Source organism: Electrona antarctica (assembly GCF_951216825.1).
Source record: "Electrona antarctica genome assembly, chromosome: 4".
Lineage (NCBI taxonomy): Eukaryota > Metazoa > Chordata > Actinopteri > Myctophiformes > Myctophidae > Electrona > Electrona antarctica.
This window is the reverse complement of record NC_136809.1, coordinates 23,997,957-24,025,433: the sequence shown is the minus strand read 5'-3', so window position 1 is coordinate 24,025,433 and position 27,477 is coordinate 23,997,957. Positions and strand designations below refer to the sequence as shown.

General features: G+C 44.1%; 1 protein-coding gene across 2 annotated transcripts in view; it reads right to left on the bottom strand.

The window, feature by feature from the left end:
- The window catches only part of LOC306922479 (protein kinase C alpha type-like), a 167,319-nt gene that overhangs the window by 90,657 nt on the left and 49,185 nt on the right, over positions 1 to 27,477 (bottom strand). For both annotated transcript variants that reach the window (XM_079500120.1, XM_079500121.1), the window contains exon 4: positions 13,589 to 13,671. In XM_079500120.1, the coding sequence (XP_079356246.1) occupies positions 13,589 to 13,671 (83 nt within the window). The remainder of the gene's footprint in view (positions 1 to 13,588; positions 13,672 to 27,477) is intronic.

Below are 27,477 nucleotides of genomic sequence, written 5' to 3'. Positions count from 1 at the left end.
CTCTCTGTTACTCCCTTAATTAGGTCTGACCACCACTTCATAACCTTCTCCCTCTCTCTCTCTACTCTCCCACCTAAACCTACTCACCCTCCGACCGTCACCACCCGACGCAATCTCAAGTCCCTAAACCCCTCCTCCCTCTCATCCTCTATTCTCTCCTCTCTACCCTCCCTAGAGTCCTTCCTCTCTCTCTCACCCGACCCCGCAACCACATCCTTCCTCTCCTCTATCTCATCTGCATTTGACCAACACTGCCCTCTCTCGACCAGGCCAGCTCGCTCATCCCCACCGGCCCCCTGGTTATCTGAAACCCTCAGATCTGAACGAACACCTCTCAGGGCAGCTGAAAGGAAGTGGCACAAGACAAAGCTACCAGATGATCTCTCCCACTTTCATTCACTCCTCTCTGCCTTCTCCCTCTCACTAACCACCGCTAAAACCTCCTTCTACCACACCAAAATCCAATCCTGCACTTCTAACCCAAGGAAACTCTTCTCCACTTTCTCCTCCCTCCTTAAACCCCCTCCCCCCACTCAACCCTCATCCCTCACCGCGGAGGCCTTTGCCAACTACTTCGAAAAGAAGGTTGATGATATCAGTAGCTCCTTTACCCCCCTCCCCCATAAAGAAGCACTCGACTCAACCAATGCTAACCATAACATACCATGCATGTCCTCCTTCTCTCCTCTATCCCCAGATGAGGTCCTGAAACTAGTCACATCCACTAGACCTACCACCTGTCCTCTCGACCCCGCCCCGTCTCCAATCTTCCAGACCATCGCACCTGACTTGCTCCCCTTCATCACTTCCATTATCAACACCTCAGTAACCTCAGGCTGTGTCCCATCTGCCTTCAAGTCAGCCAGGGTATCACCACTCCTCAAAAAACCAACTCTTGACCCCTCAGATGTCAAGAACTACAGACCGGTATCACTCCTTTCCTTTCTTTCCAAAACCCTTGAACGTGTTGTCTCTAACCAGCTTTCTCTCCATCTCTCAGAGAACAACCTGCTGGATCCCAACCAGTCAGGATTCAAGAAGGCACACTCCACGGAAACTGCACTCCTCGCAGTCACAGAAGCACTACATGCTGCCCAGGCTGCTTCCCACTCTGCAGTCCTGATTCTCCTAGACCTATCGGCGGCATTTGACACAGTGAACCACCAGCTGCTCCTAGGCACCCTAGCTGATCTAGGCATAGGCGGGACGGCGCTGAAGTGGTTCTCCTCCTACCTCTCTGACCGGACTTACCAGGTTTCTTGGAAAGGTTTGCTATCACCCCCCCGCACCCTCCAAACTGGGGTCCCACAGGGATCTGTACTTGGTCCCCTCCTCTTCTCACTGTACACTAAATCCCTTGGCACCATCATCTCTGCTCACAATATATCCTATCACTGCTATGCCGATGACACACAACTGTTTCTATCCTTCCCCCCCTCTGCCACCCAGGTAGAAGAGCGCATCACTGCATGCCTGGCTGACATCTCACAGTGGATGTCTTCCAACCACCTCAAGCTGAACCCAGACAAGACTGAGCTTCTGTTCTTCCCAGCTAAGTCCTGCCCTATGCGGGAGCTAACTATCTCCGTAGACAACGCCCTGGTAAAGTCTGTCCCGACAGCCAGGAACCTTGGTGTTGTCCTGGACAGTCAGCTCTCGTTCAAAACACACATCACAGCTGTCACTAGATCCTGTAGGTTTACACTCTACAACATACGACGAATTAGACCGTTCCTCACCCAGGAGTCAGCCCAGCTCCTAATCCAGACAACAGTCTTGTCAAAACTTGACTATTGCAACTCCCTCCTTACTGGCCTACCGGCATGTGCACTTAAGCCCCTCCAACTGATCCAAAATGCCGCAGCACGCTTGGTCTTCAACCAGCCAAAATTCTCACACGTCTCCCCCCTTCTCCGCTCGCTCCATTGGCTCCCGGTCGCTGCCCGCACAGAATACAAAACTCTGATGCTGGCATTCAAAGCAACCAAAGGCATGGCCCCCCCATATCTCACAAGTATGATCGTACCCTACAAACCCTCCCGCTCACTCAGATCAGCCAACGCAGGGAAGCTGGAGGTACCTTCACTAAAAACGCCGGGACAACGCTCCACACGTCCCAAACTCTTCTCCCTTCTGGCTCCAAAACTATGGAATGCACTTCCCATTGCAGTCAGAACTGCAGCCTCACTCCCAATCTTCCGCCGTAGTCTGAAAACCCACCTCTTCAGACTCCACCATGGCCCGTAGCACTTGCCCTAGCCTAGCCCCTTAGATAGCACATTATGTAGACTTAGATAGTATTTTAAACAGACTTATAGCTTGTTATGTAGACAGCTCTAGAATTGCACTTTATGTAGTCATAGCACTTTATAGTACACATGTATAATATATTATATAGTATAGTATGTATAGTTTACATAGATACTCCACTGTTACGTTCTTAGTTTACGCATGATTCATGATAACTACTTTTTATACATGTGATGTATGCCATGCTTTTGTTTTTGCTTAATGTAAGTCGCTCTGGATTAAGAGCGTCTGCTAAATGCCTAAATTGTAAATTGTAAATTGTAAATTGTATTGAGACTCTTCTGACATTGGGCGTTAACGAACGTCATCATTGGCTGAGGGAATCTGTCAATCATTCTGATTGACAGATTCCTCGGCCAATCAGATCGGTCCGCCTTCAGCCAATCCTATGGCTCTAATGCCCTGGGGGCACGCTGGTCCATAGCTCTAATGCCCTATGGTGGGGGGCACGCTGGTCCATAGCTCTAATGCCCGGGGGGCACGCTGGTCCATAGCTCTAATGCCCTATGGCGGGGGGCACGCTGGTCCATAGCTCTAATGCCCTATGGCGGGGGGCACGCTGATCCATAGCTCTAATGCCCAATGGTGGGGGGGGCACGCTGGCCCATAGCTCTAATGCTCTATGGCGGGGGCACGCTGGTCCATAGCTCTAACGCCCTATGGCGGGGGCACACTGGTCCATAGCTCTAATGCCCTATGGTGGGGGGCATGCTGGTCCATAGCTCTAATGCCCTATGGCGGGGGGCACACTGGTCCATAGCTCTAATGCCCTATGGTGGGGGGCACGCTGATCCATAGCTCTAATGCCCAATGGCGGGGGGCACGCTGGCCCATAGCTCTAATGCCCTATGGCGGGGGGCACGCTGGTCCATAGCTCTAACGCCCTATGGCGGGGGCACGCTGGTCCATAGCTCTAATGCCCTATGGTGGGGGGCATGCTGGTACATAGCTCTAACGCCCTATGGCGGGGGGCACGCTGGTCCATAGCCCTAACGCCCTATGGCGGGGGGCACGCTGGTCCATAGCTCTAACGCCCTATGGCTGGTCCATTAGAGCTATGGACCAGCGTGCCCCCCGGGCGTTAGAGCTATGGACCAGCGTGCCCCCCACCATAGGGCATTAGAGCTATGGACCAGCGTGCCCCCAGGGCATTAGAGCCATAGGATTGGCTGAAGGCGGACCGATCTGATTGGCCGAGGAATCTGTCAATCAGAATGATTGACAGATTCCCTCAGCCAATGATGACATTTGTTAACGCCCAATGTCAGAAGAGTCTCAAAAGTAGAGCAGCAGAGTTTTAGCACAGTCTCAAAGGTCTCACAGATTTGTAACTCACAAGTTCAGATTTGCAACTCACGTGAGTGAACTCACAGGTTCACATTTGTGTTTTGTATCCACAAGTTCAGATTTGTGTTTTGTGTTTTGTATCCGTGTTTCGCATCTGTGTTTTGTATTTGTAATTTGCATCTGTGTTTTGTATCTTTGTTTCACAACTGTGTTTTGTATTTGTGTTTCAAACACAGATGCGAAACACGGATACAAAACACAGATGCAAATTACAGATACAAAACACAAATACAAAACACAGATGCGAAACACGGATACAAAACACAGATGCAAATTACAGATACAAAACACAAATACAAAACACAGATGCGAAACACGGATACAAAACACAGATGCGAAATACAGATACAAAACACAAATCTGAACTTGTGAGTTCACTCACGTGAGTTGCAAATCTGAACTTGTGAGTTACAAATATGTAAGATTTACCGTGACACTTTTGATACTGTTCTGACCCCATAGAGAAATGTGAGAAATGTGTACGTGTGTGTGCACTTGTGCACGTGCACGCGTGTGTGCGTGTGTGTACATGTGTGTGTGTCTGTATTGGAAGGCATCTGTTAGCCATGCTGACAGATGCCTTCCGATCTAGGAACATGGAGATCGACCTGCACTACTGCACTGACGGCAAGCAGTTCAATCTGCAGAGACTCCAAGACAAAATTGCAAACGACCACTTTTCGCGACCTCCTCTTTGTGGCCAACATCAATGAGGAGGTCATGCACAGGGTAGCCCAGAGAAGCGCTGCCTTCGGCGGACTCCGCACCTCTGTCTGGGAGCATAGACCAAACTGAAAGTCTACCGTGCTGTTATCTGGATCCGGATACCTGGGAGGCTGATGCCCAACACCTCACTCTCACCCAGCCATCCCCCAACCACAGCATGCCCTCACACAACCGCTCATTCTCACCCAGCCATCCCCCAACCACAGCATGCCCTCACACAACCGGTCATTCCGTTCAAGGATCGGTCTCATCAGTCATCTTTGCACCGACAAGGCATTGGGAAGTCATCTTTGCAAGCGAAGGAGGAACATATGCACAGTACTGTGTGTGTGTGTGTGTGTGTGTGTGTGTGTGTGTGTGTGTGTGTGTGTGTGTGTGTGTGTGTGTGTGTGTGTGTGTGTGTGCGCGCGTATGCGTGCGTGCGTGTGCAACTGCAGAAAACACTTGCTGTCAGCCACAAGAGTGAATAAGTGTTTGGAGAGCTGTCAGTGTTAAAAGGTCAACAGTTTTAGAAAAGAACACAAAATGCACAGTCAACACATGCACACACATCTTTCAATTGATGTGTGTGTGTCACCAGTGTAACTACTTGTTTTTGAGGGGCGATAGCACGTCCTATATCCAGCTTTGTGTGTGTGCAAACACAAACTTTGTCCTACACAGACATTAAATGCCATTGACAATGAATGGACAATTTTGAGTGTTTGTGTAAACAAAAACATTGCGTAACACAAACATTGAAGACGAAGGTGAGGACACAAATTCTGTTTGGCCGGAATGAGATGATGTACTGTATGATGATGTACGATGATAAGAGCGCCCTCACTTCACACGGGTGTGATTTCTTCTAATTAAAAACACCCTCATCCTATCCTATCTATTCATTTGTACTCATCCCTGCAGCCAAGTCTTTCCTTTCCTGTTTGAACTCTTTTCAACGTAGGGTTCATGCCATGCCATGTACTCCAATCTTGCTCTTGGTAACACTCTCAATTAATTTTAACTGTGTATCCATTACTGGTGATGCTTAAATGAGACTGCTGGGTGTTATGACACTCATTCCTAGTGGCGGCTGGTGGATTTTTCACCAGGTGGTGCTACACCAATAATTAAGCCAATAACATGTACTGTAACTGTTTGCCTAGGCTAGTAGTCGTTCAATTGTGAAAGACATAACTTATGGCATGGGAAATATGTATGCTACACCTTTTAAAATTATGCTGTAGTAGCCCATTATATTATCCATATTAATTCACTGCAATAATAGACAAAAAGTTGTTTCTTATTTACAAATTATGGTCGCTATATTATGTTTACAATCTACGCATGTAAGCATTTGGCATGATAATTTGCATTCTTAATCATACAAACAAAACCGTGTGTAAATGTGTGAGAACTTTTAATTTGTGTGTGTGTGTGTGTGTGTGTGGGGGGGGGGGGGGGTAATGACTTGTCATGAAATACAATCAATCTTTATTTCAGACTCCAAGGTCCCTAACAATAAACAATACAGGGGATAACACAAAAGTATTTCTTGGTAGTGTATATTGTTTTGGCATTTTTGGATCGATCTCGCCAAAGTCTATAAACATTTTTCAGACAGAATAACAGCATCTCATGTCTTGTTTTTTTTATTGAGGACGCCGGTGCTTCAAGCCTCATTAAAGTAACCTGGGTTCCAGCCTTATTTGCTGCGTTACGCAGATCTGAAAATGTCACTTCGCAACTCAGTCTGGACAGTCTCCTAATCTCCAAGGTAGGCAGGTAGGTATAGGTAGGCAGGTAGGTAGGTATGAAAGGTTGAAATGGAACCGTGGCTTCTGATTGGTCTGTGGTGCAGTTTGAGGAAAAACACCAGTTTTACGTTGTATCAATGTGCACTGCGCAGCTACTGCTGTTGTCCTGCAACGTCCCCTTATAATTCACTAAACTCTGAATCTGACAGTGAACTACTGAATCGTTTACTTTTTACCGTAGGTTTTTACTCTCTAGTCTCGAACGGCACTATTCTTTTCAACAGTGAGAAGCATGAACAGAGTGGCGCTGGCTGATGACGTATCAGCAACAACTGGCTACGTAACAGTTGACGTTATGAAATGCGAGTCAAGCAGCCTCTGTCCAGACTGAGTAGCGAGCCCAGGCTATCATTAATGCTTCAGTGAAACAGTGGCATGTGATATGTCGCTTGACAAACATTACACATTCTTCACAGTATAAACTGGGGGGAGGGGGGACCAAACTTCCTTAGTCACACTGAACGAGCTGCAGAACACATTCACTCATTCTTTGTGGAAGGGGCGCATCCACTTATGGCACCCACTGCAAGGGTTTCTTCAATGGCTCCTATTCATCATTATGTGAAAACATTCACTCTGCGAGTACTCGCGGTGTGCATGTGCAACGTGCATACCGTGCACCTTGTGTGTCTACAAGCACATCTCCCATGAACTCATCTGTCGGAAACCACGAACCCTGACAGGGCTCAGTGGGACACGTCAACACTCACACCAAAATAAAAACGGTGTGCTAAGCACAAAACTGGGGCATTGAATTTCCTTGCACCAGTCATGCCAAGGATTGGGCCGTGCCGTTCTGGAAGCATGCACTGGGACTCTGCGTTGGGCTGAGAGGGTGGGTGCAGGGGGGGGGGGGGGGGGGGGGGTGTCGACACTGGCACAGACAGTATTACATCGCATGGGCATGGCTGGCTATAGATTTACAGGCAGGCATGCTGCACAGCCCCCTCAGACTGCTGGATTAATTGGCTGAGAGGTGGGGTCCTTCAAAGCAAAGTTCTTTGTTTACCCAGGGAAGTGGACTATGCTCGAGATGCTTGTTTACAGCCACACCCTGCTCATAGAACATTTCATGGTAGGGGTTCAATGCCTTGCTCAAGGGCACTTCAGCGGTGGTAATTTTAACGTGCCGGTCCGGGGATTCGAACTGGCGACCTTCCGGTATCAAGACCGCTCCGCAAACCGTTCGGCCACCGCTTTCCACCGCTTCAAAGGCAGTCACTGAAACTGTATTCAATTTATTTGAAGGAGACCATGTTAACATTAACAGTAAAACAGAGAATTTTACTGCCAACATTCTGATTGGCCAGATGAAATGTTGCCTATAATCGACTGGTAGTCAACTTTAGGCAGCTACATTTGACTGAGAAATCAGGCAGTCAAATCAGTCTGATTGCATAACATAAACAAATACAATAAAGGAACATTCCATTTGGGCTGTGGGGGGTGATGTCTGATTTAACATATACTTGGTTTCTCCCAATTAATCATGAAATATATAGCTTCTTTTTTTTCTTTTTTTTAAACGTGTGTTAATTATTAGTACATAAAATTAGGCCAATCTCTCAGTCGAATCTTGCATTTATCTTTTTTTTTGCATGATTGGTAGTCGAACAAGACTCCCTCGATGTTCTATTCGACTAATCGAGGTCAGGCCTACATCATCGGTAGATCTATTTTGCCGGTATGCAAACTGCCATGGATCCAGCGCAATGAGCAGGGCCGAGCAGATGTAATCTCTTACCAGCCTCTTAAAAATGCTTGCCGACGATTGACGTTAGTACAACAGGTCTCCAAGTCCCAGTCATTGTGGCATGATGTGTTAGCTCGCTTGGGGACTGGGACTACGGTGGACTTTTTGAGGGTACAGGCTTTAGTTCCGACATACTATTGGTCCGACTGTCATTAGACAGACAGCCTACCCAAAGCCAAAACCCTAACCTAACCCTAACCACAAGCATGGCGCAACGCATGTCGGACCAACGCAATGTCGGGAGCGACGGGTGATTTCCGCATGTCGGCCCTTTGGTGTGTCGGATCGGATCTGCGTGTGCATCCCTTTTTTGAAGCATGCAAGACCCTCAGCTTGGGAAAGGGAATGGTTAAAAATATCCACAAACACACCTGCCAGCTGGTTGTGCACAGACTTTGAGGACACGACCTGGTGTGCCATCAGGGCCCGCAACATTACGGGTGCTCACACGCATGAACGCCTTCCGCACTATCAGCCTCTGAGATGGATAATGGGCTGGCCTGGTCTGGTGCTGGTGCCGTCTGTCTTAAAATGGGCGAACGTGTTTAGCTCATTGGAGAGGGAGGCAGAGGGGGACTCCATGCTTCTGGTTCGCCCGCTGAAGTCCTTGCCACACGCTTCTCGCATCCCCATTATTGAGCTGGTCTTCCAGGGCTTAGCACTATAACTCGAAACTAGCTCAGTGGCCTTCTGGTTAGAGTGACCGCCCTGAAATTGGGAGGTCGGGGTTCACTTCCCGACCAGGTCATACCAAAGCTGTAAAAATGGGACCCAATGCCTCCTTGCTTGGTACTCGGCATCAATGATTGGAAGCACAGTCGAGACAGATGGTCACCCACCCTATAGAGACGGGTTCTGCTTGACGTTTCTTACAGCTAAGAGAGGTTTTGTTACCACGGTTATAAAATTGCTTGCTCAGGGTGGTCGGTTCTCTGCTCTACATGTAAAGTGTCTTGAGACAACTTGTTGTGATTTGACACAATTGAATTGAATACATGTTATATTCGCATAGCATTTCCTGAAAACGGTCTTAACCCTAACAAAGGAATACTGTAGCTATAAATGTGTTATTTCCTCCTGGGCCTTCCTACCGCTGTGCTCTAGGTAGGAGAATCAAATAGAGTTGGAGGTGGATCACTCACTGCTGTAATGCTTTTTTCATATCCACCTTTCCACTGTAATGGAAGCGGTTTGTCAGGCAGTCAATTCTCTGTGGGACTTTCGCTTCCAATGGTGACAGTCTTCTTCTGTGGCCTTATTAGAGGGAAATATGACAACGAATGAGCATAAAAGATCAGTCAGAAAGAACTAATCTTCTTTCTTTTCTTTTTTTTGCACACCTTGTTTCTTATCTCTCCACAACCCAGGATATTTAAAAAGAAACGTAATATCCGACATTAGCTTAAAAATAACACATTCAAGGAAGTTGTTGTCACTCTCCTCGTTTAAGGACTACAGGGAGAGTGCTGCAAAGGGAGAAAAAAAAATTGCGGGAGATACTGTAACACAAAAAAATGGTTTAATTCCTTGTCTTTCAGACAAATAGTGTTCCTCACTGATGTTCCCAACATTGATTTTCAAAATTTTAGATTAATTTATTTCAGTCATGGTTTAAAAATCATTTGTGTGTCATTGTGTTTGTGTGTTTGACGGCAGTGAGCCATACGATGTCAGCCTCAGGTCAGTCCTGTCTGTTTCCATGCAGAAGAGACAGAGAAGGCACCGTGTTTCTGTTTAATTCACTTACTTCTCTTAGCTAGAGCCACACTGAACTGCCCTCAGGGGACCCGGGTGATCGTGTGTGTTCAACATGTGCGTGACCATGTGTGTGTGTGTGTGTAAAATAGAATCAGTGCAGAGAGTTACAGATTTCCCCAGGTCACACCAGGAAAAGTGGACATCAATGATGCAGTATAGCGCCACACACACACACACACACACACACACACACACACACACACACACACACACACACACACACACACACACACACACACACACACACACACACACACACACACACACACACACACACACACACACACACACACACACACCCCCCCCCCCCCCCCCCCCCCCCCTCTCGGTTTCATCTCCAGAGCGCCTGTAGTGAAACGGGAAGCCCTTGCATTATTTATGGTGCTTGTTTTGCAAAGCGCTGCCCTTGCTCTCACTGTAAGCAACCAAACACTACCAAATGGAAACATTATGTTTCATTCACTGGCCTAATGGGGCTAATTGACATCAACATGACTGGCATTGTAGCCTAATGGTTCAAGTAACCCAGAAGGTCATCAGGTCCAGTTCTCCAGGGAATATATGGGAAGAGATGTGGAAGTCCCATGCTGTTGCTGTCAAGAAGAATGTCTTCCTAGACAACTCGCCACATTGGCTTGTTTGCTTTTGAGGAGGACATCGATAGTGGATAAATATGGTAGTGATTGCGGTTATAATGCATGGATGATGGATAATGGACTCCAACCTCCGGGAGCCTCTGCCCCAGCCAACCTGAGTGTGAGGATGGGCAAACATTGCCCAGCCAGGGAAAATATGCAGTCCATACAGTAATGAGCTTTGGGCTGAGTTTAACTTGCAATGTATATATATGGGAGACAAAAAAGGGGACTCCTGCACATCCAAAAATCCCTTTGGGAGGTGCAAGTCTAGTTAGCAGGCATAGACTTCAAAAAGAGAAATAAACCTTCCAAGGAAAGGACTGCACACTCCAGGGAATAGAGACGGACAACTTACTGCATCATCAACTTATTCGTCAGGTGATATCACCTGACAAAGCTCACGGCGAAACGTGTCGTACTAATAAATAAGTTGATGATGCAGTAAGTTGTCTGTCTCTATTCCCTGGAGTGTGCAGTCCCTTCCTTGGAAGGTTTATTTCTCTTTTTGAGCTAGCGCCCCTCAAAAATACATTATGTCATGAGAGAAAGAGAATGGAATTGGCTTCCCTTGAAGGGGCTCTCCTGTCCTCCATGGCTGCTATACCCAGTGGGCCTCCTCTCACCTCAGTCCTGGCTGGCAACGCTACAGTTTTATAACACCATCCAGCGGAGGTGTTGTAAAACATTTTGGCAGCACTGTGCTGATTCTTTGGTATTATGCTCTTGGGCTGCTAGTTGAGCTTCGTTATGCTACTGTAAATCAACGCCCGTTAAGCTACAACAGATGCAGTTTTTCCTGGATATTTGCTAGCCTTGGAAGATTGGAAGATATTGTCTTCCTGGACTGCACACCCGGGGGGCGAGTCCATCTCAAAACTGAGCAAATTTCAGTGGTTGCCCCTAACAACAGAATTTATTATTGCACAAAAATCTATATTAAAAAGAAGAAAGTATTTTAAGAAAGTATCAGTAACAGTAGCAGAAGAAAATATTTTTGATTTGATTTTTTTTGGTACAAACTGAAACAAATCATACAGAATTAGCAAAACACTTTTTATATTGAGAGTTTATTAAATGAGTTGATGTAACTTATATACATTTTAGAGGAATATTAGCCTGGCATACTATTGTACACAAACAACAAAGATAGCCAGTATAAGAGTCTAATTCAACACAGAAGCATGTGCTTCATAACACATAAGTAAACAAAGCCAAATACATCACGTTGTGATTCCTGAGATGACGAATGCATATTTCACAATAGAGCATGGTGTGTGTACGAGCCTGTTGACAATGCGTATCCAGACTCACTCAGAGATGATGAATGGTAACTATAAAGTAGTACAGTTTACCTCATTACCTCAGTACACTACAGGACTCACCGAGCTCCCCACAGACTATTTTCTATGGCTTCTGTGTCATCCATGGTGTGCTCTATTAAAAGAGTCTAGGAGAATCTTGAATCTCCAGTTACAGGGGCCAAACTGCGCTGCAGTGAGGCTATGGCCATGTGCACTTGTCTTTAGCAATATGCAAGCAATAGCTGGTAGATGGCACCAGCAGCAGAGGAAGAGAGAACAGTGAAGTCTCATTGAAAAGCTTCACACAATAGGCCAGATTGTATCTCTGAGTTGGAACGGCTGATCACAATGTTCTTTCTTCAAACTGAAGGCTCTGCATTGTGAAAATTAATTGTATGTCTCCGGCCCAAATAACTTATTTATTGATGAATTAATTAATTAATTAAATTGATTACTAACCAATAAATCAATCAATCAATCAATCAATCAATCAATCATTGAATCATTGTAACCATTGAATGGCACAATCTATCATCAGCGCTTCATACCAATGGAGAAACATGCATGATGGAGGATGTGTACAAATTACCTTCTGCTGGTGTAGAATGGCCAATAAGGCCCTCACACCTTACAGACTAACAGTCTATTTCAGCCTTGAGACTGTCAAATAATAGGATTTTTAGACCTGCTACCGGTGGTGGGGCTCTAAGGATGGCCATGTCAGTCATTTTTGTCTGTCCAACAATTCGTCCCAAACAGCATTATCTTGAAAGATCCTGGCTGGAATACTATGACACTTGCTGAGCACATGCATGCTGCTTGGATGATGACCTCTACTAATTATTTCCTCGAGGTCTACGATAATAATGTTGTCAGTTCAAACACTTTGGGCTATATGTTGTGCTACCCTTACCCCTTATCCCTAAACCCTTATTTGGCTATTTGAACTATTTAAAAAGGTTTTTCAAAATAGTAAACAATTGCAATCTACAAGCGCACAACGTGTCGATGTAGATCGGCTAGTTGAACAAGTTTTAAATGTTTTTCAAAATAGTAAAAGGCAAAGAAGTTTAGGGATATGGGGTGGCGCAAGATAGGGAGGGCCCTTTGTGTATTCATCACATATACAGCAGATTAAAGCTGTAGACCAGCTCAGTGGTCTTGTGGTTAGTCCTGAGATTGGTAGGTTCGATTCCCTGGGTGGGTCTCACAAAAATAAATCACACCCGTGTGAAGTGAGGGGCGCTAATATATTAAAGTCTAACTCATATTGATTAGGTGATGTAAAACAAACAGTGCCAACACAAACATTAAACACCATTAACAATAAAGAGACAATATGACGTAATGAGTTACATTATGAGGTACATTTTCCCTTCATTGTCAATGGCGTTTACAAAACAAACATTGAACTAAAGACAAACATTAATCCTGTGTATAGGAGGGGCTAGCGCCCCTCAAAAATGGGACCCAATGCCTCCTTACTTGGCACTCAGCACCAAGGGCTGGATTTGGGTAAATCCCAGTGACATACTAGTGTCGTCCAGTGGGTGTACTTGTACATCATGGCTGGGGGATGACACCTCGCCCTCTCTCTGAACTTGTGCGTCAAGACACACAGACAAATCTACAGTTCAATGTTCATTAATCTCTGAGAGATCAATGAAAAAGTTAAAGCAAAACGTAGACAATGTAGTTACTGCCGCTCCATACCCCTGAATGACAATATACAGCTCTAGATGCTTGGGGGGACTATATCCGCCATGTGTAAAGCAAGCCTCATTTTTCTCCTGTCCCTTTGTAACAAGACATGGATGTATGGTATAGTGCAAAGCTCTGGGCGTCAGTCGCATAAATGTGATGGACAGAAAACAAGACAAAGGGATCAACTCTGTCTGACCACGACCTGCTCTGCAGCAAAACGTACAGAGAGGCAACAGCTGGTGTTTGGTTACTTACGTCTGTGTCGGGTCCCTTATCTGCCCCGGGGCAGCAGAACGTGACGAACTCATGGCACCTCTTGTGGCACACAAAACAGCAAACTGAAGGGGGAGAGAGAGGGGGGAGAAGGGAGAGAATGTTAAAATGACTGGAGAGGAGAAAGCTTCTCAACATGTGTCAACATGGCCAGTTTAACACCTCTTTAAAGGGGCATTCCAATCATTTTCAACATTTTACCATGTCATTAACATACCTTAGAGCTGTTGTGTGGAAATAATAAAAAAGTCCCCCCATGCTGTGTTTCCTAGTATGAAAAGTATGAAAAAAATCATTAACATGGTGAAACACATTTTGATGATGACATCAAGATGTGTTCCACCATGTTAATGATTTTTTTCAGACCTCCAGTTCTAGGAAACACAGCATGGTGTTAAGGTTTGTACAATGCTACACTGTAAAATACTGAGCCTCAGTGTAACCCTCATTTGTACACTGTTAAGGTTTAAAACTAATGATTTGACCGTGAACCTCCCAAGATCAAAAACACACCGGCACACATAACAGTGATTGCATAGTACTGTATGCATAGTGAAACATAGATTGCAGTGTAGTACGGTCATTGAAGGGAGATAATGGCACCTATGGATACCTTCTCCCAGACACTGCCTGACACAGAGAGGAGAGAAAAGGCATACAGTATGTCTTTGTCTCTCTCTCTGTCTCTCTACAGTTTGAATACATTCATTAAATTATGATGTGGCTGATAGTTCTCAGGAAGAACAAGTTTTACTGAACATTCATTTTCATACCATTAAATTCACACTGACCACAATGGAAACCTTTTTTTTGCATTATTGTATACTATACCTCTGTATTTTTTTTTAAAACGTTAATAAATTATTCAACCAACCAACCAAAATACTGGAATTCTATTTGTCTTTCTTTTTCCCTTTACTATTTGAATAGAAGCGGCCATAGCTGAGTGGTTAGTGTGCCTACCTGGGGAGCCAGAGCCTCTGGTTGTCCCCGAGCAAAACTCTTAACCCCTGATTGCTCCCCGAGCACCGTAGAATGCCCACTTAATAGGAGGACGGAATGTGCATATATACTATATACACATTATATATATATACATATAATGTCACAAAAACTGCCTATTAACATCATATCGACGTATTATCTCCTCTTCAAAATGAACACAGTCGAGGCAAGCGTGCCATGTGGATGCAGTGACATAGATTAACAGAAACTGATGCAAATCAATACAGCCACACCCCCAAACCTTCACTCTGCCCCATGGCTGGTCCAGTCAATATGAACATCAACCCCGATCTATATAACTCACACCACCGCCCACACGCACACAAGATGGCTCATCAATCTGATGATTCATAAATACACTAGGTTACAGAGCACAGTCTTCTAAGACCAGCAACCCCCTGTGAGGGGCCAACATCTCACACCAAGACAACAGACTCTCTTCTCAGAAAAGATTGACAAGGATGATTCACAGTTATTACGTACGTAATCGCCTGATTGCAATTATTTCAGCCCATCACAATATAAACTGTATAAAAGCAGTTGGAGGAACTGAACAGCTGTTATATTTACTTTGTTATTTCCACATCATTGTCCACACTCTTAACCCGTAGTACCTATTTTGTGCAGTTTTGTGGACTGTGGAAAAGTATATGCCCTGATATAGCAATATTTCACTAATAGGATTTAAGTTATTTTTCATAAATGCCCTGTGCTGTTTTTCTATTTACAAAATCATAAATCATAAATCATGTTCCAATACCAAAAACAACGATTAAATCATTAATAGTAATTATTTGCAAATTTTGCATGACAAGTAATTTGCCATCTGAAATGTCATGATCGTGATGTATGTATGTATTTTTGCATACACGCATTGGTGGAAAGTAACTAAGTACATTTACTTAAGTACTGTACTTAAGTACAATTGTGAGGTATAGAATTTCCAATATTCAGTATATTTACATCTACTCCAGACCACTACATCTCAGATCCAAATATTGTACTTTTATCCTACTACATCCATTTGAAAACTTTAGTTACTAGTTGCATTGTAGATTTTGATTATACTTACAAAACATACATGAACCACTTCAGCCCCATATACATTTCGGCCATTTGAAAATAGCAGAACTACAAGCTCACAATGTGTCGCGATGCAACACATTGTGAGCTTGTAGATGAGCTATTTTCAAGATTTTTATAAATTTGAAAAATGAGGCATTCTGCATAATGAAATGAGTACTTCCTAGAGAGAAAGAGAGAGAGAGAGAGAGAGAGAGAGGGAGAGAGAGAGAGAGACAGACAAACACACGCACACACACACGACACACGAGTGATACAAGGACGGTACAGGACTGAAGATGAAGATGTAGGCTATGCTGTTTATGAACCCAATGTACTTCCTGACCAACTGTCACCCAATAGGTCAGAATGCCTTCAGAATGCAACATCACATCAGTCCCTCATCATAGGAGCTCTTCAGAGTTCTCTGCTCTACTCCCGGTACACATACAGTATGACCTATAGTGGCCACAGAGTGGTCAGTTAAGCAATATTACACCAGAGGGTGTGGTTTAACGTGATTATTGCCACGACAGTGATGCGGTCAGGAACAAGATGTAGTCGAGTTCTGCAAGCATCACTGAAGTGGCAATAATCACGTTAAACCACACCCTCGAGTGTAATATTGCAATTATACAACAGTTACCCTTAAAAAAAAAAAATTAATGACAGATGTAGTCACTACGACCACAAATGTCCCAAGAAACTATAGCTATAGCCTAGCCACCTAGTTTACTGTGCTGTGGGAAAACAGAGCAGCTGAATTCTTTGTTTTGATTAGGTGTGGAGTGGTGCTCGGCTAGAAGGCTGTTTCAACCAATCAGATTGCTTCCTCGAAACGACCTGTTGTATAATGTGTGTTATTATGTAGTTTGTTTGATAAAACAACTGACAATGCTACTCTCGCTGGGGATTGGGAGATGTAGTCTTTAGGTTATTTTTAAGCCTAAAGCCAGGTCCACACTGCCCCGACGATCGGCTGTCTCCAGTCGCGAGACTGTCCGCAGGACACTCCCCGACCGGAAGCTCCCGTCGCTTGCCGTCCCTAGCGCCTTATCGACGCGTCGGAAACCCGTTGATGAAGAACCGAACATGTCCGGTCGGTTGCCGATGTCGGGATCCATGTTGTAGTGATGAGGGGGGTAAATTACTCCACTGTAGAGTGGACTTCTAGTCTGCTCGTCATGTTTCAGGGCTGACTACTGGTGTAGTGTGTTAACTAGATACCATATTCTCAATATCAACTCTCAATTAATATATGTAATACTAATCAATCAACTCCAGTCTCCAAATCCACTCCAAAGCAACACTTTGTTTGTTTTGGTGTGAAGTGCTGTGTTGCCAGATTCTGTGAGTGAAACAAGCGACCAGGTCTATGAAAACAAATCCAAAAGAAGCAACCAGTTTCACTACTTGAGCCCTATTACATCAGCAATTTTTTAAATGAATTATGAAAGCAATCCCAAATAAGCAACTACACTTCATAAATAAGCCCAAACTATAAAGTAACTGGCAACTATGAATATTAAGCTATGTTACAGGACAACTAGCCCAAACCAGAGCTTTCTGCAATTTGCATGGTGGAAAATAATCTTTCGTCGGCAGACTGTATTTGTGCAGATAAAAAATGCTAGTCTGTTGCAATATGAGAGTTTTAAGTAGTCTTTGACTGGTCTGGACAAGTTCCCTCTGTCTGGAGTCACCTTGAGAACTATACTGCCACCAAACTACTATGTTATAATGGTCATAAAACATCCATAACAATTAAGAACAATTAAGACACAGTGTGTCCGTATGTATGTATGTATGTATGTATGTATGTATGTATGTATGTACTGTATGTATGTATGTATGTCTGTCTACGTGTCCCAGCACGGATGAGCACGGAATGAGCACGGAAAGTTGCAACACGATAACTGTCATTTCTCGACCTTTTCGGACACGGGAAGGCTCGCCGGAACCGGGCCGGCCACCTGGCCTGGGGGTCACCCTGGGGGTGATTTTAAACTTGTATCAGATATCTATCCAGGTTTTCTAAGGGTATGCCCAGGGTATGTACCTGGAATTTTGTCATTTTATGGCCAAGGCCTTTGATGTTGTAAATGTTTTAGGAGCACAAATGCCAAATGCCAGGGCAGGAAGGCCACCCAATAAAACAATACTTTTAAGGCCACAGAAATATTGCCTTTAAATACATTCATTCATTTGGTATTGGCATTTCAAAGAAATACATTGATGTTTAAAAATAACTGACAAAGAGGGCAACAGATAAAACAGTACAATTTTCCCCGGTTCACAATAACGAAAAAGCCACTGCCTAGAGCACTTTTTGATACCCGATTTATACATGGCTCCAGCCTCCTGTGGAGAGGTGAGGCTTGCCTCTTCAGAAATTGTGCTTCTACATGGCTACTGCCATAAATGGTGCATTTATATAGCGCCTTTATCTAAGGCGCTTTTACAATGATTGTGCATTTTATTCACCCATTCATACACCGATGACAAAACGAAAAAACCATTCAAACCTGCTCATCGTGAGCAATTTAGGGATTAAGCGTCTTGCTCAAGACACTTCGACAATAACTCTGCTGGAGCCCAGGAACAAATTGGGATCCCAATCGGCCGCTGTACCTCCTGAGCCACAGCCACCGTGATAACCTAGATATAGGATGTTTTATCAGCAGGCAAACTGAAGAAACCAATGCAAAACAAACAAACTTGAAAAAAATCAATTGGTTAATTCTGAGCATAACCAATATCTAGAGTCTCTTGTTCAAGTGTTCCACTTCCAACACACACACACACACACACACACACACACACACACACACACACACACACACACACACACACACACACACACACACACACACACACACACACACACACACACACACACACACACACACACACACACACACACACACACACACACACACACACACACACACGCTCTTCTCCTCTCCTCCATTACTTGAGAATAATTTGCATCATGTGCCTGAATATAGAGCCTCCACAACCAGTTTTGCTTGAAAACAAAAAATGGCAGGAGTGCTGTTTATGTTTTTGTATGAGGCGAAAGAACAGAAAAATCAATAACAACATTGCACTTCTTATTAGATGTCACATTACTCCACGCACACGCATGTATTCATGCATGCCATGCAGCATGAATGCAGCGTTTGTTTGATAATATAAAATGGATTATTGTGAAAAGTGTACAATTGTTTACAAGAAACAAACAACAGAACATTCATGACCGAAAGAATAAGGTGGCGAATACATGCGGCCGAAATGAGTTCTTCGTCGGGTGGCTGGCATCTCCCTTAAGAGATAGGGTGAGAAGTTCGGTCACACGAGAGAGACTCGGATTAGAGACGCTGTTTCTTCGCCTGGAAAGGAGCCAGCTTAGGTGGTTCGGGCATCTGGTTAGGATGCCTCTCTGGCGTCTCCCTAGGGAGGTCCTCGAGGCGCGTCCCATTGGGAGGAGACCCCGGGGCAGACCAAGGCGCAGATGGAGGGATTACATCGACTCACTGGCCTTGGAACACCTATGGATCCCCCAGGAGGAAGTTACTAATGTTGCTCTGGAGAGGAATGTCTGGAGGTCTCTGGTGGAGCCAGGTGTCCTGTAGGACCACCGGTTGAGGTATTCAGTCAATACTTCTATGGCTATATCTAATTATGCCTTAGGCTGGCTCTGTTAAGGGTGGGCGAGACATCCCATCTGGAGCTTTGGGAACGATTGGTTACCATCGGTGTATGTCTGAACTGCTCTCCCTAAGTAGGTCTGAACTGCTCTCCCTAAATAGCCCTTCTTGTGGTCGATGTGACGTCATGCTGTGCCTGTGACGTCACACTGCTATCCGTTGTCGTGGCAATACAGGGCTTCATCAAATACGGACAGCTGTACACTACACGTCTCATCTGTAGAGGCAAACATAATAAAATAATGTCCTCCATCTATCTTAATAGGGAAACAATAAACTTCAGGCATGAAAATGTATGCTGCGTATGTAGGCGCGCAATTTGAAACGGGCACACACAAAAATATTATGTAAATCTAAAAACATTTGGCAGTTTGGGAGTTACTTGTTGCTAAATATATGAATGAAAAACATTATTTAACTGCTATAATGAAAATTCCAATTAAGTATTCTGTTTTGGAACAAGTACAGATGATTAGATTTATTTTTGTTCCTGCTCCTAGAAAAATATTGTTTGAGGTAAGTCAATTAAAAAAACAATACATTTTTAGGCCCTGAAGAACTGACGGCAGCTTGGCTCCATCTACAGAGAAAAGCTACGGTGTTGCAGTGGACTAAGAGTCTGTGAGTCGTGACTGTATTGTTTCTCACTCTGAAGACAAGGATAATTACAAAGCAGGTGAGAATGTAATGAGGGCTGTCAAATCAATACTTATCCAATTCTCTACAAACCCTGTAGCATAGTGAAACGCTTTAGCCCCTCGACCCCCCTGCTTTTGTTTGCCAAGACAATAAGTCTCTCTACAATTTCCTTCCATCGGACTGGAGGAAGTGATTTCCTTTTGTTTTGTCTCTTTGAGTCTGCAGTGGAATCAGAGGGCGGGCTATGAGAATGCGTATTTTCAGGATAGATGAGGAAGCTTAACTGATGTCAAATAAAATATGGAGGTGCCTTGCAGAAACAAGGAGCATGTGTGGGCGAGTGCTTTCAGTGGGAACATTTAATTGCTTCCCACTCTTGGCCTTTATAAAATTCACTTATTGAAAAGCTGGAGAGCTTGTATTCATCCTATCCATTCTTTAGAATAAGTCATCAGTGAGTCTGCAAGCAAGTGCACTATCCCATTTCACCAAACAATGGTTTGATGGCCATGAAAGAGCAAATGTAGAGACATGCAGAGACAAACACATCTGATGAAACCTATTATTTTTCAATTAATCACCTATGACTTTTGTTTCATTTACCATGTATTCTGACAGATTGGTGACTAATTATGAATAGATATAGAAGCAGCGATATATTCTGAATGACTAGATCAACTTTATTTTTTTAGATCAACTTTTTTTTAATAGTCAAAGTATGTGGTGTGGGAGGTGGGAGTTTTGGAGCTTGAAATGAACGTTTTATTATCAAAATATACTTTGAGTACCAAAGTAAAAGTAAAAATTTCAGAAAATAGCAGATCTACAATCTCATAACACGTCACATTGTAGATGTACTTTTTTCCCGAATTGCCAAAGTAGGAAGTAGTTAACAGTGCTAATCACGACATTCCCAACATTTGTTTTCATTATTTAATTCGCCTTTTGTACAAGCCCTCCTCCCTGGCCTGTGTGTGTGTGTGTGTGTGTGTGTGTGTGTGTGTGTGTGTGTGTGGCTGCGTAACAGTGACACTTGATGGTCAACAAACGCTATTTCCGTACTCGGACAGACGGACAGACCCAGCCAAGGACACACATTGCTAGCACCACTCAAAAATAATAAAAAAATACAATTTCGGCATGGTACAGTAGGAACTAGGAACACGGTGCACAACCCCCCCCCCCCCCCCCCCCCCCCACCCCCACCCCTCTCCAGCCACCAGCAAATTACTGTGGGAGTGTATGGACACTTACCCCAGGCATGGCATGACAAATGGATCTCTGGGGGTTTCGAGGAAAATGAGAATGAATCGATCCGATTCTGCATCAGCTCTGAACTGAACCACACATGGCGTTTGGTGGAGACCGAGCTAGTGGCTGAGGGTGAAAGAAGGTTTGGTGGAGACCGAGCTAGTGGCTGAGGGTGAAAGAAGGTTTGGTGGAGACCGAGCTAGTGGCTGAGGGTGAAAGAAGGTTTGGTGGAGACCGAGCTAGTGGCTGAGGGTGAAAGAAGGTTTGGTGGAGACCGAGCTAGTGGCTGAGGGTGAAAGAAGGTTTGGTGGAGACCGAGCTAGTGGCTGAGGGTGAAAGAAGGTTGTGTATACTACTGTATATGCAATGCATTTCCTGTTCATGTTCATTTATTTGATTTGTTGTGAATGGGTAACGCACCTAAAGTCAGAGCGCGGTGGTAACATGAAGAGCTGTTCATGGCATGGAAATTCGAGAATGAAATATAATTGACAGTATCTATACATAACTAAATCTGATCAAATATTCAATAAAGAGGCAGATACAACGCACAATAAATAAATAAAACGATACAACGCACAATAAATAAATAAAACGATACAATAAAACTATAAATCCATGTGTTAGAGTATTGCCTTAAAGATCAAACCACAGGCCTAGTGGTCTCATCATTAAGGAATATTGCAGAAATGGGACTATGTACGATGCTCTTGGCTATGAGCATAATGGAAATGGCAATATTGATGAAAATGACAATGATAAAGGTCATAAACAGTGGAAGAAGAAGACGGTTTGAAATTACCATAATTGCCACCACCATCAAATGTTTCTTTTTCTTATGCCATAATGATCATAATTTAAGAGTCGACAGACTGAGGCTGACTCTACAGTTTATTCCCTTCCCCTATGATATATATTTAAGGGCCAGCTCATAACATTAAGGTCATTCGTCATCATATCATCATATTAAGTAATGGCATCGTAGGATCATAAAAGTGAAAAATGAATTCAGACATTATTGAGCCATTTGATTTATTCCTCTCCATGCCTGGCCAACACCAACATTCCTGCTGTAATAGAAAGTGAAAAGGTCTGCTGTGGACAAAGTAGACGCTACAGGTTCTACTCACACTCCGAGGCTTCTTTAATGAAGCAATTACTTGCTACTGGTCTATCATTAATGAATGAATCGATGTTAGTATCTTATCCGTTTGATTTACATTCGGCCATTACATTGTAATTGCAGTCAATGTCGGTGTCTGGGGCGCGTGGGAGGTGAACTCGCAGAAAATGAGCACTCCTTTTTCAATCCGACTGGTTTTTCCAATCGTACTGACACACACACACACACACACACACACACACACACACACACACACACACACACACACACACACACACACACACACACACACACACACACACACACACACACACACACACACACACACACACAGAAATCTGAGGAGCCACTGTTGGCAGGATCATGCCCTCATGTCCTCTCTAGCACCGTGCCTTACACTGTTACCTTTAGGCGCTTGACTCATGAAGCCAACAGAGCGGCAAACATACTTTACATTCAGTGACCCTCCACTTACCCTTACTCATGTATCATACTACTGCAACAGCTTCATAAATACTACCCGTACTCATGTATCACACTACTGCAACAGCTTCATAAATACTACATGGACACCACTCTTTTAAAGTACCCAAAGTGGTTTATGCCCGGATGCTCCCAGGATGGATGTTGACAAAACAGAGTCTGGCTATGTACATTAGTATGAATCACTGAGATCAGTGGATGAGATGTTTATATGGGGCTCTGCTATAAAGACACAGTCGAAGGTTTGTTAACACTTGGCCCGCTAGCATTTATTGAAAAATTAGGATCTAATTCACGCCAGCATTTTTCCCATTTGAGCTCTTATTTTGAAAAGCCACATTTCCAGTCTACCGGAAGTAGTATTATCCTAGTAAACTCAACGGAGCCTGGACATGCCTTATTGTGTGTGACAGGAAATGGGGAGAGAGATGGGGGGAAGATATGCAGTAAAGGCCGTCGGGATCGGGAGTCGAACCCGCGGCACACTGCCAGACTGGATTACCAGCCAAGGTGCCTGGACCACTGAGCCATGGCCCAGGCCGGACATGCCTTATTTACAAGATGAATCCAAACCGGGGCACTGGAGAGGTCCACATCGTCGGCTCTGTGCCGTCAAATAAACGTTGTTGACCAAAAATGCCATCTGGGACAAGGAATAGATACAGGCGATTGAAAGAAACAGAATGGATTATTATGGCGACGACGATCTAAGATGGACGATCCAGTGCTGTGACAACAACATAGCTAGCTAACCGGCTAACGTAAGTAGCATTATTGCTCGATCGATCGAATGCACTATAATGCGCAATTGCCATTAATCAACGGCAATGGCGGTAAGTGTAGTATAAAAAAATAGGCTTCAATTGCCATTAATCAACGTCAATGGCGCTGAAAGATATGTTTTACATGGCATTGCAACAATTAGGACTGAACAACACACTGCCACACAATAACTTTTATGTTTCCAGTAAATACCCTGAGCTAAGGTAGTGCATTATTAAGGTAAAAAAAAGAAAGGAACTTTGGTCTTTGATGATTAGGTGTGAAGTTATGAAGCAGTGCATTTGTATGGCTGTGTACTATAACTGTCTGCAAATGTGTCCACATTATTTAAATGAGCTCCTTTATAGGGCTGGGTCCATAGAACAGCATTTCTGCCACACAGCATTCCTATGTTGAAGATGTGTTAAACCCAAACCGCACCAATGATTCGCCACGCAACTCCTTGCAACATGCAACTATAGAATGAGGGCTGGGACCTTGAGGAGACATTCATATTGAACATACGTGTGGTTTCTTTTTTTTCTTTTTCATTTCTTTTTTTTTTTTTTGCACATGTGTTTCCCAAAAAAGGACATAGTGTCTGATTGGCTGCCATGCAGCCAATTAGGCCGCACACAGGCTTCCGTTTGCGGCCTAGAGGGGTGTGTTCAAGCATGCAACACAACATTTCTTTGGGAAACCCAGCCATTGTATTTAATGCATTGCTAGGGGAGGCGGGACATAGGTTGGTGAACCAATAGGGAGCCGGTGTCGGTTTCCAGCGCTAGTTTGAATCCACCCCTCTATGCCTTGGAAAGGAAGCATACTTTCAGGCTACTGTACCATTGACCTATAGTGTTATTGTACTTCTCCCCATGATATCACATGTACATAAAGCATAACCATCACCACCTAGAATATATTGTTTCGACTCCTATTTTCCTCATGATTGATCCAGAACTCCATGACAGCAAGCATTATTCAATGTCATACTCAGCTGTGAATTCACATTGTCATATGACAGCAACGTGTATGGAAAATTGGAAATAATGGAGTGAAGAAAAAGATGCCGAAAAAGGTCGATCAATGCCATTGCTTTTGTAAAGGACTATTAATCATTTATGACAGACAGTATAGGCTTATGTCTCACCATACGTCTTTAAGAGGTATCTGAAAGAGTGTAGCTTAAAGGGCACAGGATATTGTCTCATATCAATAGTTGGACCCTGAATCAAATCATTATTGCACTGTGATTCACACCACTAGTATATGTGCAAAGTACATACAGTATATACAAGTACGAATGCAAGATATTAGCCAGGTACTGTAGTTCTCGCTATGGTTGAACAATAATGGCCGTGCTACTCCAAGTGTGTGTGCGAGCTGCGCATACGCAGACTTTAAAATAGGACTGGATCTAAAACTGAGCCGTATGGCTCAGTTTTAGGGTTCCTGCTGGATCTGTTATATCCTAGCTGAACCCCTACCAGTACCTGCACAATAACAGTAGGCAGTGCACCAACGCACAAATGATATATAACTGCAGATCATTTTGTTGTTGCAATAAATGGCATCTTTAAAAATTCATGAACTGCACCGACATACAACGCTGATGGGCTGTTATAAGAATCAGGGCTGCAAACAACTACTGTAGTAAACAAGAGGATAAAAGGAGCTGGAGCAAAGCCTTGTTCAAAGGTGAAGCAGTGGGTCTTACACAATAAAAGCGCAGGGATCATGTCATAAGCCTCAATGTTACTGTAGTAATGAGCTCTTACACATGCACCCATTGAACCATCGTCATTCAATATCGATCTGACAGAGAGAGGCAGAGAGTGAGTGAGTGAGTGCGTGCGTGCGTGCGTGCGTGCGTGCGTGCGTGCGTGCGTGCGTGCGTGCGTGCGTGCGTGCGTGCGTGCGTGGTCTGTAAACACATAACACATAAAGTCTAATCGATAAATGTACATATGGCCATCGAAAACAGACAAATACGGTATTCAGTTATCTTCAATGTCGTGGCACCAGCAGCCTGAAGAAACTACTGAAGGTCTACTAGGTCAGAAGAACAGTGCTTGAATGCACAGCAGACCTTGCTTAGCAAGTGTGAACATTACATCTCCCATAGAGACAGTGCTCTCCTGGTTGGTCAATTAGGAGCTGCGGGGATGGAAGGGCCTGCTCCCTTCAACATGTCAACACCTCCAGTCAAGCACATCAGTGGATTAACCTACCAAGCTTTCACACCACCACAACACTGGCTGTGAAACGTCTCATCAGGAATTTCAGCTTCATCACCCTAAGGACACTGTACAGAATACACTGACTTAATCAACTGAAGCACACATAGAAAAGAGTAATGATTCTTTTTTCATTCAGCACGAAATGTTGGCTGACACCTTAATTGAAATGTTCTACATAAAAAGGACAGAATTGAAGCACTAATTGTGCATAATTATATTCTTAACTCCGTACTGGATGATGTCATTACACATACAATTCAATATGAACTCAACCATGAAAGCAACCAAACACTGCCTCCCTCAGTATCTACTGTACATGTAATGGCACATTTGGGAATAGTGGAGTAGATAATACTAATTTATGGATGGTCGGTCAGTCCAAAAAAAAGGGTTGAAAGACCTAGTTCCAGAGGGACGTGGCCAGGGTGCCGGCCCAGTTCCGGTGAGCCGTCCTGCGTCCGAAACGGCCGAGAAATGACAGAGTTACCGTGTGGGGGTCCCCGGGGGGTCCCTAGAACATCCAGACCCCCAGGAATGTGCCCAGGGGGTCGTCCCGGTTCTGGCGAGCCACCCCACGTCCAAAATGGTTGAGAAATGACAGAATTACCATGTGGGGGTCCCCAGGGGGTCCCTCTACTGTACTGTCACTGTACCGTAACACCCCAAATCATCATATATACAGTTTGTGTGTGTGACTGTGTGTGTGTGTGTGTGTGTGTGTGTGTGTGTGTGTGTGTGTGTGTGTGTGTGTGTGTGTGTGTGTGTGTGTGTGTGTGTGTGTGTGTGTGTGTGTGTGTGTGTGTGTGTGTGCGCAAACACAGTGGCCATGCTGCTGTGGTTAGAATCACTGCCAGACATAAACATTTGAACTTTGTTGAAGCAAAAATATTTGGAACAGAGCAAGACAGTTAAGACTGCGATTAAAGGTGTTAGTTGGCTACAGTAAGCATTTTTGCTTGTTTGGCAGGCATGCAGCCTCTTACAAAAAAAACAAAGATATTATTAATATCAAAATGTCCACATTCCAATTAATGTGCACACTCAAACTGTGCATATGTAAATGCTATGATAAACACTAATAAAACAAACTCATAAAACCCAATAAACACAGTTAACAAGTGATTACAAGTTGTAGTTGCTGTGTAAAGCTGATTTTAACATCAATGATAAACATTAATGGCCCAAATGAAGCAGGGGGCGTTTAATAGGTTTTAGTGATCAATGGAAGTAGCAGTGCAGCACTATTATGCTACATTTTATGGTTATTTGATCTGTCCTCTTTCCAGGCACTGCAGGGTTGGACTGGATCCTTATTATGCCTTTCTTTCACAGGAGACAGTCCATGGCCACTTCCTAGTCACACTCATGTCAGCTGACAGGTTTGATACATCATACAAAAATAATAGTAATACATAAAATAACTATAGTGTAAGCCCTTTCATTCAACATCAGACAACATGCACACATTGACACATTGATTGATACAGATTGCAAAAAAAGGCACGGTGGCACAGATTCAGACTGTACCTGGGAGAGAGAGAGCGAGAGAGAGAGAGAGAGAGAGAGAGAGAGAGAGAGAGAATGACATGCGGCAGG